Genomic DNA, 20,922 nt, shown 5'->3' on the forward strand with positions numbered 1-20,922 from the left:
CCCTCATGAGCATGAGCATGAGCATTCCATCTCCTCATGAAAATCAGGAAGTTTGTTTTTTATTTAAAAAACTTGAAATAAGGAAGTATATATATATTATGGTAATAAAAATGTTCAAAACAAAAGTTAAAAGGAGTGGCACAGTCATCTAAAAGAACACTGACTATTCAATTTTTACTGATTTATGTCATATTAAACTTAATTTTGAAAAGATACATATATATTTTTGTCCTTATTTTTTATTATTTTAAAAATCACATCACACAATTAACCATCACCCATATTATATATAACAAACCCCTTCATCCCAATGCTTCAATAGTCTCTCTCTCGTATCATTACCAAATGGCTTCTCTTACTGCCAATGCTTCTTTCCTTCTCCTCCTCCTCTGCTGCACCCTCCTCAATGCCTTCCAAGCCGCTGCATATTCCTCCACCCCAGCCCCGGCTCCCACTCACCACAACGCCCACCACCCTGTAGCTGCCCCAACTCCAAGCTTCCACCACCGCGGACACCACCACCACCACCACTCCCCGACCCAGTCTCCGACTTCCCACCACCATCCTCATTCCCCTTCCCCTGCTCCTTCCCCTGTTTACCCACTTCACCCTCCGGCTCACTACGCCCCTGTTCCCTCACCCGCTCATTCACCTAAACCGTCCACCAACATCCCAAGAAGCTTCGTTCAAGTCCAAGGCGTTGTTTATTGCAAGTCTTGCAAGTACCCCGACGTCGATACTCTTCTCGGAGCTAAACCACTTTCCGGTAAGTTCCAAGATCGATTTTTTACATAAAAATAACCATCTTTACTGTAAACTCACATAAGATTTAGCGGTAATTTTACTAATTTTTTAAACAATTTAAAATGGGTAGTTTTTTATATCGCCCCCACTGCCCGAAATGGCCTTGGTTGCTTTGTTTTTTTTTTTCTTTCAGGCGCTACAGTGAAGTTGTCATGCAAGAACACCAAGTACGCTCCGGCGGTGGAAACAGCCACCAGCGACGAGAATGGGTACTTCCGGCTAGCGGCGCCGAAGAATGTGACGAGCTACGCATTCCACCGATGCAAGGTGTATTTAGTGAAGTCGCCGGATAGCAAATGCGAAAAAGCGTCGAAAATGAACGGGGGAGTGGATGGAGCGGAGTTAAAGCCGGCGAGAGCATTCACGGACGAGGAGAAGAAGCCGGTTGTGCTTTACAACGTTGGGCCATTGGCATTTGAACCCACCTGTAGTCGTTGAAGTGAAAGTGGGGGAGAGGAGAGGGGTAGTTAAGTAATATTTTGGGGGTTTTGTATTGGTAATGACTATGATATATGGCTTTGGATTCCTGCACCTTTTCTAGGGTATTGTGACATTGTTGTTTTTATGATATCCTTTATATGGACTCGAGTTTCTATTTTATTTCCTACCCCTTCTTTCTAAAACAAAAAATTAATCTTTAACATAAAAATATTTATAATAATAATCTCAACTTTTATTACAAAAACAATTTAAAACTTCTTAGGTCTTTTTCTTTAGAAAAAGTAGTTTATATGACCAAGTTGGTTTGTAATTAATTTATTGATCTTCTCTCGTTAAAGCCTACAACAATATCCTAAAGATAGAGACTAGATCATGTCTAGTTTAAAATACACCAAATTTTCCAATAACTAAATTTCTTGCATGAAATTGTAGTGATAGTTACCAAATAAAGCTAAAGGTATTTGTAGGATTACAAGAAAAAAGAATAAGTAAAATCCATAAAATTTAGATTAACAAAATAAATTTAGCTCTAGACTAGTTAATTATTTTTATTGATATAATGTTACTAATACAAGGAGTATAAATTTAAGAACCTAACCTAAATTTGTGATGATAAATAATATAATTTATCGACAATAAAGTATATTGATAGTATGAATACAATCAAGTTAAGTAGGTTTTTGTTATCAAAACAATCATAATTAATTTTTAGTAATATTTTGATCTTTATATTTGTAATTTGTTTAATCTTAGTCTGCGTTCTTCTACAGTTGATTAATAAAAAATTTGCAAAAGAAAAACAAAAAACACTTTTAAAATATGGTAGAAGTTGCTATTGATCTTTAAATTTTGAATTATAACAACTGAACCCTATTTAAAATTAAATCCTCAAGTTAAATTTGGCTACCAAAAAGTTCTATTAGTTCTCTGTTAGTATTTAACACATACCTTGAAAGCGAATGATTTAAACCTATTCATACGAATTAAAGGACTAAAAATTGATACACGAATCCAAAATGGTTTATATATATATATATACGAAGTTTTGAAGATAATAAGAGAGTGAGAATGAGAGAAAGGAAGGAGGTGAGTGAAAGTTTGAACAAGGGTCGGAATTTGTTTTAAGAGCAGCGTGAGAAAGGCAGAAAATGTGGCGGAGGTGCGGTGTTTGTAGTGGGCGTTGGTTGACGTGTTTCCTAATCCTACGACTACACAGTACACACCCCCTCTGCCCTCTGCCCTCTGCCTCGGTAATCGCCTTCTTTTTCTCCTCTCTCATGGTCTTTACTCTATTTCCCCCTTGTTCAAATTCTTTTATTTTATATCTTCTTTTTTTCAAATTTAAAAACCTATGCTTTATAATTCCATAACTTATGAACTAATCCAAAGTCTGCCTAGCCCATCAAACATACCATCTAACAAGGGGAACATAAGGTCATCAATCAATGGACATCTTCCTGCTGACACAACATAGCTCTTTTGCAAACTCTAAAGCAATATCAAAAAATCCAGTTATATTACCATTGAAGAAATAAGGGAATAAAGAAGAAATTAGATTGGGCTTTGGACTGATATTGATTTGGGACTTGGAATTTAACTTTGGTCCATCTCCAAATAAAGAAGGAAATGAGAGAGGCCCCATTTCATTTCTTTAGGGAGTCTATAAAGCAAAAAACTTGAGGTATTTCTTTAACTTGTTGTTCTATCCAGATTTGTCTCTTTTCATCTTGAAGCATATTTCATAATTTTAATTGAATTACAACCCCAAAAAGTATAGAAACCTTGAATTTAGAAAAAAAAAAAAAAAAGAGTTTATAGTAACTATAAGAGTATATCTTCTTTTCAAAATTCACATATGATCAAATGATATATTTATTTATTAGTATGAATACGTAATATAAAATATAAAAAAAAAACATCACAATTAAGTTTTGATCTTAAAAAAACGAACACATTTTTTAAAATTGGCTGTTCTTTTCGCTTGTTTTAATTTTGTGATTCTATAATTTTCTTAAAAAGTTTATATAATTATTCCATATCATATAGCAAATCTTAACTAATTATTCATATCCTTCTCAAAGTTGGACTATTTCTATTAATTTTTTATAAATTTTTTAATCTTTGTCTTAATTTAAAAGTTATCTAAATTACAAAGTTTTACAAATACAAGCTGTTTGATTTTAAAAAAATTACCTGAATCTTTGATGGTAATCTAGAGTAAAATGACAGGAAGATTCTATATATTTAGACTTTGTGGATGAGCTTTTTTTGTGCATTTCTCCAACAAGATTAATACCAATATGCTATACATATTCCAAATCGTAACTTTTTTTTTTTTTGCACTTTTTCCTCCAAATTTTTATCACTCGCCTTCAACTGTGTTTTGATTATGTCCTTTTAGAGACTTTAAATTAAAATTTGGTAAATTTCTTTTCTTTTTGTATACAAATTGCAATTTAACACACACATATATATTAAATTTTGGACACTTTTTTTTAAAATAAAAAGATATGCATTAGTACATATGTCAAATTAAATCAAAATTAAAAAACTAACAAATAGTTTATTGTTTTTTCTTTTTAAAAAATATGACCAAGGACACTACTCTTGTGTTTAATGTACAAAATATTCTAAAAATAGATAACTAGTCTTAAATTTAAAAAATAAAATAATAAGGAAGAAAATTTTCATAAATATAATAAAACATTAAAATATTTATAACAAAATAAAAAAAGGGAGTTGACTATTTTAAAAAAAATATTATAAGTTTGCCCTTTTTTTTTATTATTTTCACGAACTTTTTTCATCTTTTCTAATTTTCTTTTCGGGTAGAAATATAAAATATTTATTTTTTTATTATTTAATTGACATGCCAAATACAAAAGATTTTTAAAAAACAGTTAGGATATTGCATAGCCAAACGTCAACAATCTTAAAAAAAACATTTGAATTTAGATAGTTTGATGGCAAAAAATCTTAAAATTTAAATGATCATGAACAAAAGTCAAATTCGATCTATTAAGTGTGCTAGATTGACAATGTTGATAAGAATATTTTTTATATTACCTTTGGTAGGCACGTAGGCTTTTTTTCGTTTTCAAAAATAGTTCGAAAATTGTTAGGGTGTTATGTATATATATATATTTTGGAAAGAAGGGTAATAATAAATAATTACCCTTTTAAAATTGAAAATATTGGTAGGAAGAGGAGCGGAGCGGAGGTATGTGGGCATTCCAAGTAATAATTCCCTACACGTGTCAACATCATTAATTTACAAACGTGGTCCCTCTCCATTTTCCCGTTTTCTAATATTTACTTCCAACTTCAAAATTCTTTTTTCTTTTTCAATTTGGAAGAGAATTTGATTCACCCTCTTCCCATTATTACTCCTTTATATTTCATGGATGGTAAAAATAAGAAGAAGGGGTGATGTAAGATTCGTAAGACGGCACCACATCCCATATGTCAACTTCAATGAGGCAATTACAAAGCCCCTACACCTCTCACTCTCACTTCTTATTCACTTCAAACATATATTCCATTTCCCCATCTCTCATCCCCTCTACCCCTACACATATACTTCAAATTATACACATTTCATATATACTTCCCCTTCTCTATAACCTGAAATCAATCTTAACATCTCTCATTCCTTCATACATCTAAATATATGCATATATTCTTATCTCTACATCCATTTCCATTTTTAATACGTATATGTATTGCATGTATACTGTCTCATCATCTTAGTTTGTATATCATTTTAGTTTAAATTATAATAATACATGTTTGAAATCTAAACTATTTTAGTTTAAGAAGAAAAATAGTAAGGAAAGAAACTATTTTTTTATTTGAAGGAATAACTTTCATTAGTTATTTTAATATATATTAACAAAACAATTATTCCATTATACCTAAAACCCACAATTAATTAATTTTTTTTTTAAAAAAAGTGTTCTTAGAAAATAAGCAAACTAAAGGGACAATTTTTTTCCTTCTAATTCTTCTTTTATTTGATTTAATTGAAAAAAGAAAGAAAGAAAGAAAGAAAGGCTATAAATGTAGTGTTTTTGGTCACTTATTGTCCACTCAATTTAAAAATATGAGAAAGAAAGAAGCTTTATTCCCCATATTTGCATCCAATAAATGTGAGTAAGCTTATTCTATTTTTAATTGAATTTGGTAAACTAAATTATCAGAACTCATGCCCACCTACATTATAACTTTTTTTCCATTAAATTATACAAACATATCTTAAAACATTTATATATCCCATTAACATCTTTCATCTTTTGAAAAGCATTATTTCAATTTGAAAAGATCAAATTCATATACATCGATTGAGCTATATTTGTAAATAAATGGATTACAAAATTAATGTGTGGGGTTTGTTAAAAGTGATTGAGTTAAAGTTGGTAAATAGAAGGTAAAATGAAGGGTATTTGTTAGATTAAGAAAAGAAGAAGAAGAAGAAGAAGAAGAAGAAATGAAAGAGTATGAATAAAAAAAGAGATTGTGATTGGGAGATATTACCGAATCTGCCACGAGAAATGGAGGCAAGTCAATGTGGGGAAAATTTTGAATATTTTTTCTTATATTTTTGATTTATTATTAAAAAAATTCTCAACTTTTGAACCAATCAAAAGCCGCCCACCATTCAATGTTTCCTAACCTCACTCTCATCGCAAGCGCCTACTCTTCACACTCCATTCTGCTTCCCATTGCTGCAACCTTCGCTTCATCTCTCAAATAAGAAAAACTTTTTACATTTTCATTTTTCTTACTTCTTTTCAACTTTTGTTGAGTAAGTCTAGAGAGTGATGCTGCAAAAATACTCATCTGAATAAACCAGATAAATAATAGTAATATAAGAACCCAGCTCTTTGATCTTTTTCCTTTTTCAGCCCTTCAAATCTCATCTTTTCTTACTTTTTCAACCCTTTTTTTCTTTTTTTTTTTTTGGAGTTTGATGTGTGATTTATACTACAAGGAATAATTCTTTTTAGAATACCAGAATTCAACTCCAAACCATCATTATTTTTAAAGAGACGAGGTTTAACTTTTTTGGCTAAAAAAACCTTTCATTATTAGGGGTCTTTTACAAAACAATACATAGCCTCTATTTTGAATTTTAAAAAGTTTATATTAATATTTCGAGATTGATCTTGAACCAAGAATGCTCAAGGTTTTTAAAACGTGAAACCTAAAGTGTCCTATTTCAAAAAGAAAAAACATAGGGTTGTCTTACAAATTGGGACCCAAATGCTTGATCTTACCAAGGTAGAAAGTACAAAATGATTTTATTTTAAAAAATAGTTTGAAATTTGTCCATTTCTAAAAAGGAAAAAAGAAAAAGAAAAACTGCTTTAAACAAATGACATAAAGGAAAGGTGAGATCCACAATGACTTTCACAAATTAATTAAAGAGAAAAAAAATCAAAGATCAGTTCATGAAAATTTTAAAGATTAATTAGGAGGAAGATTGACACTTCAAATTCTAATTTAGTATTTTTCACTTTCACGAATTTAACAAAATCATTAGTCTTGTGTTTGAGGTACCAAATAATTGTGTACTTTTCAAGTAATTGTAATTATAAATCCCTATTAATTAATCATTATTATAAATTTATAATTGAGTAACTCTCACAATAAAACCTAATTAAAACAAATTAATGTTCATCCACCCATGTTTAATCACTAGTTGCAAAACACAAAAAACAAACCATGTCACTCTCTACCTTCAATTCTTAGTACTTCCCCTATATTGATTCTTTCAAAACATAAAAGTAAAATAATAAATAATAAATCTTTCTTTTTTTCTTTTATCTATTACAATTATTATGGACCATTTTAGACTTATGATTGATAAGTAGAAAAAAATAAAATCAAATTGAAACACAAATAGAACCCTAATGAGCACATGGATGAGAGTTTGACCTTTAAACCTAATTTTCGACCAAGCTCTCGATTGGTAGAGCACGGAGGCCAAGATTAGGGAACTCAATATTTGATCTATTGAGCTCAAGAATTTTATATAGGATCTGGTTAAGTTATAAAATACCAAACAATTGGATTATGAGATAGAAGAAGAGAAAACCTTGGACAATCTTCTCCATGAACATAATGTTATAGTTTCGTATGAGATAACTTAAATAATACTCTTAAATTCTTAACTTCACATGTTCTTTCACTCTTTAGTTTAAGCATCAAAGTATGTGTGATATTCATGTGGTGAATGTCACAACAAGGACATACTAATTACTATTTGAATTTAAAACATGAGGTAGAAGTAAATCACTAGTTAATTATAAAAGAGTAAATATAGAAGTATATTGTATAAAAAGAAAATGCAAAATTGTAAGACACATAAGACAACAAAAGAAAAAAAAAGGATACCAAACCGATAGTATAATTAACAATTTACCATGCATAAAGCTTTGTTGAGTATTAAATTTCGCATCAAATCATATCCTCTCTCACAACCCAAAGTAATCTTAGACATTTTTTTTTTATATTAAAAAAGAAGAAGCTAATTATGTCAAATGATTCATAAAAGATATTCTTTTATGTAATTCACCCATAAAAAAAAACACACATGTTATTATTAGGGAGATAGGAGATTATTTAATAATTAATTTTAATAACACAAACTTTTTGTTGTGTAAATGCAAAAATATTATTGGGATAGTATTAATTAAAAAAAAAAGTGAAAACGAATTCAAGTGATATAATATTTTTATACTAGTAGGTTCAATTTGATAAAGAAAAAAAAAAGAATTTAGATATATGCTAAAAATAATTCAAAATTTATAAAATGTATTTTAAAAATGTATGAATAAAACAAAAAAGAAAAAGAGAAGAAAAGAGAGAGCGTGGAGGGAAGACGCGGTGTTGTTTATGATTGAAAATTTGAAGGAAGAGAGAGTAAAAAAGAAAGGGAAAAAGCTCCCAACATAACATTTCTTACCAAACCAAATACAAACAGAGGAGAGGCAGAGGAAGAAAGAAGAAGACAGTAGTAAACAAATATCAATCTGAAATTGAATCCATTTCTTCTTAATCTCATCTACCCCACTCTTACGCCTCGCCTCTGTTTCTCAACACTTTCCCTTCCCTTTTCTTCTCTCTCTCTCTCTCTCTCTTTCTCATAAACAAAAACGAAAAAAAAAGAAGAAAAACTCTTCACTGATCACAACCTCCATCTATGGAAACCTCTTCAATTCACCAAGATAACCCATCTCCTCCTTCTTCTCTTCTTCCTTCTCCATCCACTCGCGTCTCCAACAGCACTACCACCAGTACCAGCACCAGCAATGGCCTCCACCCTCAATTCAACCACTTACATTCTCCCAAACCCATCACTCGATCCGAATCTGTCAATCCCTACCCCACTACCTTCGTTCAAGCTGATACTTCCTCTTTTAAACAAGTTGTTCAAATGCTCACTGGATCCCCTGAAACTGCTAAGCAAGCCTCCGTCAAGTCTGCTCCCGGTGTTCCTAACTCTGATTCTCACTCCAAGACGCATATTCCTCCCATTAAATCTTTGCCCAGAAGGCAGCAATCTGGATTCAAGCTCTATGAGCGTAGGAACTCTTTGAATAAACTTAAAATTAACCCCGTGTTTCCTGTTTTTGCTTCTGGTGCTCATTCTGGGTTTTCTCCGAGGAAACATGAAATTCTTTCTCCTAGTATTTTGGATTTTCCGGCGCTTGCTCTCAGTCCGGTCACGCCGCTGATTCCTGACCCGTTTGATCGATCTGGGTTGGCGAACTGTAGCTATTTGAAGAATGGGAATGGTAAGTTAGATGCCGAGGCGGAAGAGAAAGCGATTAAAGAAAAGGGGTTTTACTTGCATCCATCGCCGACCACCACTCCTCGGGACTCTGAGCCTCGGTTGTTGCCTCTGTTCCCATTGACATCTCCCAGAGTACCAGGTTCATCTTCCACTTCATGAATTTCTCTTTTCTTTTATGAATTTTGTGGGTTTTCTCTTTTCTTTTTTCTCTTTTCGATTTTATATGTTGCTGCTGGTTGATGGCATTTGACGATAATGAAAAAGGAGGCAAGAGTGATAAGGCTTGTAATGATATATTTCCTGAGAATGATAGATTGTTGCTTCAATTGTAAAATCTGATGTTCTTATCCTTTCTTATGAAGAAGGAATAAAAATTATCCCTCATTTTCTCCCTTGTTTGTTCTTAGAAGAGATAAACTTCAAATTCAATTCTGTTTTCCCCTTCCTGAAGATTAATGATTGTTCAATCGATTTTCTTTTCCCTTCAAACCCATTACAGCTTACAAACAACAATAGGGATAATGATTCAGTGCAAATCCCAAGCCAATTCAAACACAAGGAAACTTCTTTCATATCTGATAAATTTTGTATAACCGATTGCTTTTCTTTTCCTTTTTGGTCATTATTACCGCTCGTTGTGTAGTCAACACTCACCACTCAATAAATGTAATAAATGCGAAGACTAATTGAATTAAGGGTCCGTTTTAGCATTGGCAAGGCAATTACTCAATTAGTGTGGTGCAAGATAATGAGGAAAAAGGAAAAGTGGCCTTATGTTGTGAGGGATGGTTATGAAAAGTGGCCTCAACCCTGGCCTAACTTTCAAAGATAGGAGAAAAATGGGTGTGGAATCTTGACCTTTTGTTACCTTTTGTGTTGTATCTTGTAAGCTTTTGTCAATTGTAACTCGCTTTTTCTTCTCTCTTTTCCTTTGCCCTCTTACTTGTTTTAGCAGATATTTTATGTACAATATTCCACCTTTCAGGTCTCTGAAGTAACTTGTGAATGATCATTTAGCATGATAGGATTAGAAAAATTCACCATTGGACATGTGAGACGAGATGTGACCCCATCTGAAATTGATTCTGGAAACAGATTTGTACCAGTCAACAAACTTAGGTTAGATGGAAGTGAATCTGGTCAACATCTTTAGTTGAACGATACCAATCTTATCATCTTTGTTTGAGGCAACTGACAAAGTAGGAAGGAACCATCCCCATGGGGTCAAGCCAACTTTGATAAGTTGTTCTCTAGAACAGGTCATTACAACTATTATAAACAAAGAGTTTCCCTGTCAGATAAGGTAGTCAAATGGGGACATAGAAGATGGAACAATAAATAGAGTTTGTTTTAGTGGTCATCTGAGTACAATTTTCCAGCCATAGGAGAGATTTTCTTTTAATTTTGAATACGAATTTGGGTCCATTTTTCATTAAATGGAGAGTGTTTTGTTGGGTAGGCTAAGTTTTTCTCTTTTCCTATTAGTTGGGGCCCTTGAAGGTGAAGCCTTGAGGCTGTGTTAAAGTGAAATTGATCATGGAAAAAGGTATTGGTGCTTTTAATCTCTCTCTCTTGAGTCTTAACACTTAAGCTGGCCTACCTGCTTGACTCTGAACAATCCGCCGAAACAACCTCGAAGTAAATGGGGACACGGGAAAGTGTGAGTTGTGATGAAGAAAGAGAGAATGGTGGGGGGAAGGGAAAGCCTGAAAACATGGTGGTCTTTTTCAGTGATGTTTGTTTGTTTGTTTGTTTGACTGTTTGTTTTCATATGTATAGTGGTGATTCTTGTTGGTTTGGTTTTATGCGGGTTTGCTTTTTGTAGACTTTTTAACACTCCTATGGGGTTGGTGGGTGTCATTAACTACAAGCTTGAAACTCTTTTTTTTTTTCAAACTTTCATCATTCCCATTTCTCTTAATCTCTAATCTTCAATCATTTACAAGTGGATAGTGAAGAGAAGGATAAAGTTGTCTATTTGAATATCTCCCAAATGACGTTTTGCTTTTAGATTCTATGAAAAAGGTCTAATATCAATGGAGATGTACGTTTCAAACTGAAACGTGGGTTGGATTTGATGTGTTTTTGTAAAGAATGGAATAGGGCCAATAGGGAATGGATGGGGAATTGATGATATAAAGGCACTCTTGCTTTCAAAGGGTTTGGCCTTCGCATAGATTCCCACTAACAATGTTGCCCACCCAGCAAAAACGTATCTTTTTTTTTTTTTCAACTTCTACTCTTTTATTTACTGTCACCGACATCATAATCCTTTCCTCTTACGAATTTATGCCTAAATATCTGCTTACACCATTCTTTCTCTCTTTTTCTTTCTTTCTTCTGTTTTTTTTTTTTAAAATTTTTATTCCCCACTTTCTGGGAGTTATTTAGTGAACAAATGGCTCATTATTTCTTCTTAGTGTATGTTTCAAAGATCAATTAAACTGTATTTTGCTATTATTTCAGTCACGGTTTAAGTTTTTAGGTCAATTAGCGATAAGTAGGTGGTCTAAGAGTGTCTAAATCAATTTTAATCGTGTAAAATGGACACGTTCTTAAATTTCATTTTGTTTTAATTTTTTTTAGTACAACAATTTGAGAAAGTGATGAAACATTTTACTTCTAAGATGAAATATCATGTCAGTCGAGCTAACTCAACGTTGACTCATTTTACTTATTATAGTAAGAATATTGTTGGTTCACTTTTTACATCATTGTCGAATTTAAGAAAATAGATAAATAGATTATATCCCGATTGAAATTCTTAATTCTCAACTCCTTGATATTTTCACTTTTTTGTTTTTGTTTTGAGAATTGATATGGATTGAAAAGGTTGACATTTTGAAAAAAAAAAAAACTGGAGAAAAAGTTGAAAATGATGTGTACAAACACAACCCAATTCTTGTACAAATATCAATCTCCCTTCATCAACTTTGAATATACTTTGAGAGTAACGTTAAGCATGTAATATTGCAGGGTTCATGATTCCCAAGTTAATATGAAAAGAACATAAAAATATAATATTTCAATAGAGGCCAAAGTGTACAAATGGAGGTCGTAGATCATTTAAATTTCATATTCAAAACGATTTAGGAAAAACCATTGTGTTTATGCATATGTAATATTTTATAGACGGACTTGACCATCGTGATCAATATATTCATGGACAATTCAGTCTCATCATGTAGTCCAAATCTAAAAAACTGATCTAAGAGTAGAATTGGGAGGAAGGATTAGTGGGGGGCTGGGGCCTGATCACAAGAAAATTGGGCCTGTTTGAGGCCCCAAAACACATAAAAACAAACACAATCGTTGAGAAAATGCTAGAATCAATCAACCATGGGGTTATTGTTTTGATGATAATGTGGACCCTTTTCACTCTAATCCGATTCAGACTACGAATCAGGGTTCAATATCATTATCTCTTTTTAGGGTTAAGATTCTTGAACCTTCCATCTCCATTCTGCCTTTTGGGCCGTAGATGTGGAGATGACCATAAATAAATAGTGTGCACCAGAGTATAGAGAATACATGCCCCCGATGATCATTGTACCTAATAACCACTGCGTAGACCACTTTGCCATCAATTATCAATTTGACGTTTTTATTCTTTTCTAGGCGATACATTGGTAGGCCCATGCACCACACCCTTCATTTTTCTTTTTTCTCTTTGGAGTTCCCAATTATTTAAATTTTGAACCCACTCATTCATACTATCTCTGTTTTGCACTAGGATTTGAACTTGATGGTCAATCTAGTATTTCAAATAATAAAATGTAGATTTTCTTTATATTTGGTTGATGTGGAAAAACTTGCATTTATGTCTCGAACGAGTTTTGAAGTTGGGTTGCGTAATAGTGCTAACAATGATGTTGTGTCAAATTGAATACACTCTAATGTCTAAGCTAGAACATGAAATATTTAGCTTACCAAAATATGTCTATATGATGCCACTAATATAAAGCCATTATTCTGCATCTCCTTGGAAAATGTGTAGTAGATACACGGGATAGAATGAATGCGACACTTGAGGTTATCCAAGGCATGTCTATGATGTTCTTTGGGTTTGGACTCCCTTGTGGAGCAATGCATTAAAATTCTAATTAGTCTTCAACCTTGATTAAAATTAATTCAAACTAAAATTAAGGTTTATTAACCGTGTATATAAAATAAAATAAAATAAATCACTCACTGTTTAAATTATAAAATAGATTTTTAGGGCTTAGAATTCAATAATTTTAAAACTTAGTTTCTATCAAACCTCATAAATGATCATTATAATTTGAAAAATTTATCACTGAAATTATTTAGGAAGGTCTCATCAAATCCCATCAACTAAATTAAGGTTATAATTTATAAATAACTAAATTATAAAAATCAAATATCTTAATACTCCATGACTGCTAGCTCCTTATTACTTTCCACCACTTATTTAAAGTGACTTAGTTTTATACAATAACAATGAGATAGTAATAATGTTGTTGTACTTTGGCACGATAGATCTATTATACCTATTAGCATTTGTTTCTTGAGCGTGTGTCTACGGTGGATTCAAGTAAGGTCGTGACCATTTGTGCGACCTTACTAACATCGAGTGCAATTTGCTACTACGTAGCTAAACACATTTTCTAGGCTCGTCAAGATGACCCTATACTAGATCTAATAGTAAAGACAAAATTGGTGTTTTGTCCTAACATTTTCCCGCCATTGAAATAATGGGAGACCCCTTTAAGCTTATTTTGGGAAGTTGATCAACACAAATATTGTTTGGAATCCAAAATCCAATTCAGGTAAATTAAGGTGGGAGCTTTTTTAGACAATTTGGAGTGTGCTCGTCTGTTTGACTTTAAGTTTGTTCCTTCGTTATCGAGGGAGTGAAGCTCCTTAAACCTATGATCATTTGTTATGGGCTTGAGAGCATTTATGTACTATAGGTATCAAATAACTTGGTCGAGTTGAATTGCTTGAAGGTAGTTAATATATTGAATGATGGTACTAGTCTTCTTCTTCACTACATAGAAAAAGGATTGTGACAATGTATTAAGGGGTTGTTGCCTATAACTATACCTGTTGTAGTCAGAATACTCTTGCTCATATGGTGTTGCACACAAAGCTTTAAAGTCTCGCATGTCTTCCATCTATTCTCATTTTTTCGTATAATTTATCTGCTTATGTTTAGTGAAGTTTCAATTGGTTGGTGGGATTTTTGCCTCTTTATTCTAGTCTTAAAATAATGATTATAATAATAATATTACAAGTATGTGCCCAACAGTACAATACTTTTAAAACACTTTCTAATAGATTAATACATAGTTTCCAAATACATTTTTGAATTTTAAAATTTATCCTTGATAACCAATAACTATTTGATTTCTAATTGTAATATTGATTAGAAAAACTCTCTCTATTAAGTTAGGCAGACGATATTAGTTTTTCTTGACTTTCAATATCGAAATCTCTCATTTCAAAAGAGTAGTAATTATTATCATTTATTTGTGTCAGATGTGAGGAGTAGAATGTAATAGTTGTGTGTGCCAACATTTTGACTTGGAGTTATTGTGGTTATGCAAATATGTGTATGTATGTTTTAGTGCATTAAACATCCCTTGAGAGTCCAACCACCACATACCATGTTAGGTTGTTTCCCAATTCTCATACGCTTTCATTCAAAAAGAAAAGGAATTCTAGTCATCATTCAAAGTTTGACAATATGCCCTAGACAATTTAATAGATGAGTATGACAAATTTGTAGATGAGTATGAAGTCCTATTCCAAAATTCATGTAGACTATAATCTACTATTTTAGATTTTTTTTTTTAAAAAACAATTTTTATATAAAACTCCCCTAAACGAAAATCTTTTCAATATATTCTTAATAACATGATCTAATTTAATCTACAAAGGTTGAATCTATCTGCAAGGTAGAGATTCTGTTTTGATCATTTTACCACGATACGGATAAAAGTAAGAAATAGTTCATTTTCTAAATAAATATCAACTCATTAGTACAAATCTCCGCACTCCACCATAGTTAGAAGGAAAACTTTGAAGGCTCATTAGTTCTAAATTACCCGTTGAAGTGAAAGATCGCATGTTTGTTCATTATCAAGGGCGATTCTTTTACCATGGTCCTTGCAAAGCAGCCAATTAATCCAGAAAAGAAATCCAAGTTGTATAATGGCAAGCAAATGGAAGCATTTGGCTTGGATTACAAGGGATCTTCTCTGATTAGTCAATAAACACGGGGGATGTTTAGCCGCTACTACTTATTCTTCATTTTTTTAGTTTTCTTTTGGAACTTTTCAATCAACAATAAAATAGATAATCCCACTTGCTATATAAAATTCCTTGTTGAGCATGGGATCAGCCGTAATCAATTGCAAATATCTTCTTCTGCTTCTTTCCTCCACCAAAGATCAGTGTGATTGATTGAAATATCACAAAATCTTTACGAGAATATGATGGTTTCTCACGTTCTTTTGACAGAATCATCCTCAAAACATAGCTAGACGGTGAAATTGATGGAAGAATATCAATCAATCAACATAAAGGCAGATGGGTCTTGGTCATTTTTTATGGTAGTCTTTCAAGTTTTGTTTTTTCTTTTTTCCATTGCCACCCTTTTGCTTTATCTGTTTCTTTCTTATTACTGCTGAAAACGTACAGGTGTCGAACACTTCTTACTTAGCTTTCTATTCTCTCTCTTTCTTCGTCTCTATCTAACCTCCAAGTGTGCACTTTTGGCTGGACAATTTGTTTTGCCCTCTGCTTCAAATATGTTCGCTTTGATTCTTTAATGGCGATGGAGCTCTGTCAAACCCTTTGATGATGCTTACTTCTTGCTTCTGTATTCAGGTACCCTTCGCTTTGAACTCTGTTTTGTCTACAATTTTTTTTTTTGTTCATGATTCTCAAAATTTTGTTTCTACTTGGTCAAAATTTTGCTTGATTTCTACTATCCCTTTTTTACTTTTCTCTCTTTTTCTTTGTAATCTTCTTGGGGGCAGCGGTCCTTTACTTTACTTCTTGTGGGGTTCCTCAAAATCTAATTTTGGTGTTTGATGCAGTCACCTTCTTCCTCTACAGGATTGGTGTTCAATTTTTGGGAACACCCAATAAGCCATAAATTGTGGAATTTTAAGGTTGTATGTTTTGTTTACCAATTTTTCTCTGGAATCAGTTGAATTCTTTCTCTTCCTTACCTTATACTTTGAATTAACAATCGTGATTTTCATCTGGGTTTCAATTTTGGCTTTTGAGAATGAATTTACTGAGTTAAGTTTCATGGTTTTCTATGATGAAACTCGTCAACTTAATTTCCTGTGCTAATTTTGGGATGTTTCTTCATTATATGTTCTACAATTTCTCTTTGATATCCTAAGTTACTCGGAAAGAATACCAAAATGAGAGTATAGTTTGGAAGTTGATGCACTTCAGAGAACTTCTTAGTCTACTTAAAATAGGCTTTAAATTTTGAAGTTTAAGCTATGGGGCACCATTGATCTTCCTTTTGTGTTTTGGCTCCATTCTTGTGGAATGGTATCTTTAACACATGGGATTTACTAGGTTTTCTTCCTTCCTTCCTTCCTTTCTTTCTTCTCATTTTTTCCCCTTCTCACAGGTTAACTTACTAGTGAGTATCATGCACTTGAATTTTCAAAGGTAGTGTACCTTGAAATAAGCTGCTTAATCTTAACCATGAATGCTACAAGTCAGAACAGAAAGGAGAACTTGCTTCATGAGGTAATGATCTTCTAACTTGTTATGGTTTCAAATTCTTCTTCCATTTCTTTTGCAAAGTCATTACTCTTTCAGGAATGCGACTCTGCATTTCAGGTTGTAAGCTTAGAAAAACAGCTGACAACATCAATCCTTTCCAAAGGGATATTGCATTCAGATGTCAACGATCTATACTACAAAGTTTGTTCGATTTATGAGAAAATTTTCACGAGTGAGCATGAACAAGTAGAGCTTCAAGATGTTGAATATTCTCTGTGGAAGCTTCATTACAAGCTTATTGACGAGTTTCGGAAGAGGATAAAGAGAAGCTCTGGAAATGGGGGCAGCCCAAAGTTGGGGACGACACAAAGTCCTAACAATGTGCAGAGAAGTAATAGTAATCACATTGCAGAGTTTAGGTTGTTTCTATTGGAAGCAACAAAATTCTACCAAATATTGATATTGAAAATTAGAGAATATTATGGGGTTCCAAATGAAGGCTTACTATATAAGGCATTTAGTGTAGCTAAAGGTATTGATCCAAAGAAGAAAAAGAAATGTCAATTCTTGTGTCACCGTCTTTTGATTTGCCTTGGAGATCTTGCTAGATACGTGGAACAACATGAAAAACTAGATGTTTATTCCCATAAGTGGGCAGCTGCTGCTACTCATTACTTTGAAGCTACAATGGTTTGGCCTGATAGTGGAAACCCCCATAATCAGGTAATCTTTTTTGTACTGTAGAAAAGTAAATTAAGTATGGTAATCTTAAAATCTCTTGATTTTTCCTACCATTATATGAGATAGTATTATTTGTTTTGCATTTACTCAATTGCTAATGTTTCTTTCCAGTTGGCTGTATTGGCAACGTATGTTAATGATCAGTTTCTTGCCATGTACCACTGTGTGAGAAGTTCTGCAGTCAAAGAACCTTTCCCTGATGCTTGGGATAACCTTATATTACTATTTGAAAGAGTAAGACTCATTTCATATTCCATTTATCTTATCCTTTAGACGTTTTCCTGTTGTTGTTATCTTATTCTGGCATCAACACATGTTAACTATGTAACATACAGAATAGGTCATCTCTTCTGCCTTCCCTCTCTGGGGATGGTCAGTTCAATTTCTTAAGACCTTCGGAGAAGTGTTGTTTCGAAATCAAATCACAAATCAAAGATGATAACAAGTCTCTAGAGACAGACTTGTTTTCTCTGCTCATCAGAACGTTGGGTTTCTTTTTTATAAATTCCAGGTATTTTAGCCCCTCGAACTTTCGGTACAGATTTCATTGTTTCATTTGCAGGGGATTCGTCATATAAACTCTTATTTTGTGCATGCATAACTTTGTTCATCATCTGGAAACGGTTTGCTTTTCAAGACGTGCTTTTGAGTGTGACTTGTACAGATGCATTTCAACTTTTCAAATCTGATAGATAGCTTGTGAGATCATTGTCACCTATGTTTCCTTTGTTTTAGAAAGTCCGTGTCCATTCAACTAAATTCAATTTTTTTGCTTGAGTTTTAACATTTCTTGCTGGATTTCAATGCAGTTTGGAGGAATTCACAAGTGCATTTTCATCTATGATGAGATGGCTGGATGAGTTCTTGTCTCTGGATGATTCTGAGTTAAATGCTTCATTAGAGTCCTATAAGCTTTTGGATTCAGTGAGAACAGGCCCTTTCCGAGCCATCCAAATTGCATCAGTATTCATCTTCATGGTACAGAATCGTTTTAGTAAAGTTGATCTGAATGATAAGCAGCAAATTGAGCTGACCCAGTTGGCATTGGTTGTTACATTTATTGCCATGGGACGCCTAGTCGAGAGATGTCTGGAGGCAAGCAAATTAGATTCTTTTCCTCTTTTACCTGCTGTGCTCATCTTCGTGGAATGGTTGCCAAACGTTCTTGATGAAGTGGTAAGATATGGCGATGATGAAAAAAGTAGAAATTCCATGACTTACTTTTTTGGTGTTTATGTTGGCCTTCTAGAGAGATTGAATGTTAATAAAGTTGAGGCACAGTGTTCTCTTGCTATCCCTCTATGGGAAGATTATGAGTTAAGAGGTTTCACACCTTTAGCTTTTTCACACAAACCATTGGATTTCTCATCTCATTGGGAACACATGGATACCTTCGAACTTGGAGCTAAACACCGTGCTTACCGCATAATTGTTGCTGCTACCAAAATTTCCAATATAGCTAATGATTCTCCAAAGTGGATTATTCATGATAAGACATGCGAGGTCTTCTACACATTAGACCAAAATGAACTTCCAGACAAGAAAGAATTGGAAAGTGCAAAGTGCTACATTGTTAGTCCAGATTTGGAAAAGCCAACTCAAGATGTTTTTATAGATAAAGTGGGTTGTGAGGAAGATACACCAGATGAAGCTTGGCATCAGAGTGATTTGAATAAGAAATCTGTTCCTGTTGAAGATGAAGAGGTCATTCTTTTCAATCCCCTCATGAGGTATAACTCTGCACCAATCTCTATTGCAGGGAGCGACAATGTTTCACCAAAAAGTGTAGAGGCTCGTGCTATATCTTCCAACGAATGCTTGAGGCGTGCTACATCGCTACTTATAGAACAGACTCAAGGCCAGAGCGATCCCTTCTCTTTTCATTCAAATGCTACAAATTTCAGCAGAAACAAACCATTTGAGCAGCATAATATTTTTGGAAAAGATACAACAGGCCATCAAATTCCAGAAACCTCCATATCTACTGCCACTGGCCCCCCTTCACTTAGTGCCTGGGTGCTCAATAATGGTTTTACTTTTGACCCTGATAGAGAGAAAGGGACAAATGGTTTTGTCAAACCTGGTTTGCAGCCCATTGACGAGTTAACTCCGACGTTTATAAATGGTCTTAGACTGGGTGATACTGAGAATTCTGCTTTGAGTCCGAGCTGTGAATCTAGAAAGTCGTACCATTTTCCTCCTCCTCCCTATTCTGCCCCAGCACCTTCGGCCCCTTATTTACCTGATGATGCTGTCTGGTTTAGCAGTACAAATGCAATCATCTCTGATGGAAAAATCTATAGGGAAAGGGACCAAAATGATACTCTCTCCAATTCATTTCTAGGAAGTACATATTCAAATTGGAGTGCCCCTCATGCTACACATGAATATAGACCCTTGATTTCTGGTTTTACGAACATGTATCCATCCGCACATCGAATGACTTCTTCGGAATGGCTTCGTCAATACAGGGAGAACAACAACCTGGATGGGAACAGTAATCAAGTATTGCCAACTCCCTACAATGCTTCTGGAAACCTTACGGACTTCCAGAGAAATGATACTTCAAGGTATGACCATTTGTATCAAACAAGAAATCAGGTGATTCCCAATCCAACAATGAATATTGAGAGTCCATTGCGCCATCTAGGTTTCCCTTGCGGTGCTAATGAGAACCAAAAAGACATGTTCTTCCATGGTTACGAAAGACCGAACCTCTATGGCTGTGGTGCTACTGATTTGAGAAGTGAGCAGCCACCGCTTATGCTGCACCTAAAAGATAAGGAATGGCGACTCCAGAAAGATGCTGCTAACAGAAGTGCTGCCTATATGGGAAATTGAGGATTTTGTTAGATTTTGTTAACTGAGGCAAAAGAGAAAACTACCACCTTTGTTCAATACATTACATTGAACCTTGATCAACATTCTACATTTCCTGGTTCCAAAAACCAAATGCTATCAAATGAAAGAGTTTGCATTTGTATATACACGTATAGAAAGTCAGAAAGAATTTCGCAATTTGTAGAGAGGTAGGTTCTGGTCTGCAAGAGTTTCAAGTAAATGTGTATTATATAATTATCTCACTTCAACATTATTGTAGAAGATTGTTCTCTTATGTGAAAGGCTATCCTTTGTCTGATGAGATTTTCTGTCATTCTTTTTCATTTCATAGAATATACAGATGAAGAAATATCAGAAGCAAAAAGACAAGCATGCTAAAAAACATTTATTAAGAAAGCAAAAAAATATTGAGAGATGTCTATCTCAGTCTCACAGTCCCACCGCTCATTCATTAAAAGATGGACTAAAGTGATTTGTTTTGAAGTTTAAACTTTTCCCCTCCCATTTGTTTACTTTTATTATGGCTTTGGAATTTTCACTCTAAACAAACTTTTATCTAGAAATTATCCCCAACATTC

The 20,922-nt window shown here is 33.5% G+C and overlaps 3 protein-coding genes across 6 annotated transcripts; all 3 read left to right on the forward strand.

Annotated features, from left to right (window-relative positions):
* Positions 1-305: 305 nt before the first annotated feature.
* LOC101210454 (non-classical arabinogalactan protein 31) lies at positions 306-1,411 on the forward strand. The gene is made up of 2 exons (XM_004146558.3): positions 306-766; positions 938-1,411. The coding sequence occupies exons 1-2, from the start codon at positions 346-348 to the stop codon at positions 1,240-1,242; spliced, it is 726 nt and encodes a 241-aa protein (XP_004146606.2). The 5' UTR covers positions 306-345; the 3' UTR covers positions 1,243-1,411.
* Positions 1,412-8,176: 6,765 nt separating this feature from the next.
* On the forward strand, positions 8,177-9,472 carry LOC101210697 (VQ motif-containing protein 4). Its single transcript, XM_031880230.1, has one exon. The coding sequence runs from the start codon at positions 8,450-8,452 to the stop codon at positions 9,200-9,202; it is 753 nt and encodes a 250-aa protein (XP_031736090.1). The 5' UTR covers positions 8,177-8,449; the 3' UTR covers positions 9,203-9,472.
* Positions 9,473-15,086: 5,614 nt separating this feature from the next.
* LOC101223054 (protein SMG7L) lies at positions 15,087-20,645 on the forward strand. Of its 4 annotated transcripts, none has more exons than XM_031885839.1 (8): positions 15,087-15,621; positions 15,710-15,898; positions 16,111-16,185; positions 16,665-16,786; positions 16,880-17,485; positions 17,615-17,737; positions 17,839-18,014; positions 18,313-20,645. In XM_031885839.1, exons 4-8 carry the CDS (start codon positions 16,742-16,744, stop codon positions 20,342-20,344), a joined length of 2,982 nt encoding a protein of 993 aa, XP_031741699.1. In that variant the 5' UTR covers positions 15,087-15,621; positions 15,710-15,898; positions 16,111-16,185; positions 16,665-16,741; the 3' UTR covers positions 20,345-20,645. The 4 variants fall into 4 exon arrangements, with proteins under 4 accessions (XP_031741699.1, XP_031741704.1, XP_011653245.1 ...); XM_031885844.1 differs by having other exon boundaries at positions 16,130-16,185; XM_011654943.2 differs by lacking the exon at positions 16,111-16,185.
* The last annotated feature ends 277 nt before the right edge of the window (positions 20,646-20,922 follow it).

Source organism: Cucumis sativus, chromosome 1 (genome assembly GCF_000004075.3).
Source record: "Cucumis sativus cultivar 9930 chromosome 1, Cucumber_9930_V3, whole genome shotgun sequence".
Lineage (NCBI taxonomy): Eukaryota > Viridiplantae > Streptophyta > Magnoliopsida > Cucurbitales > Cucurbitaceae > Cucumis > Cucumis sativus.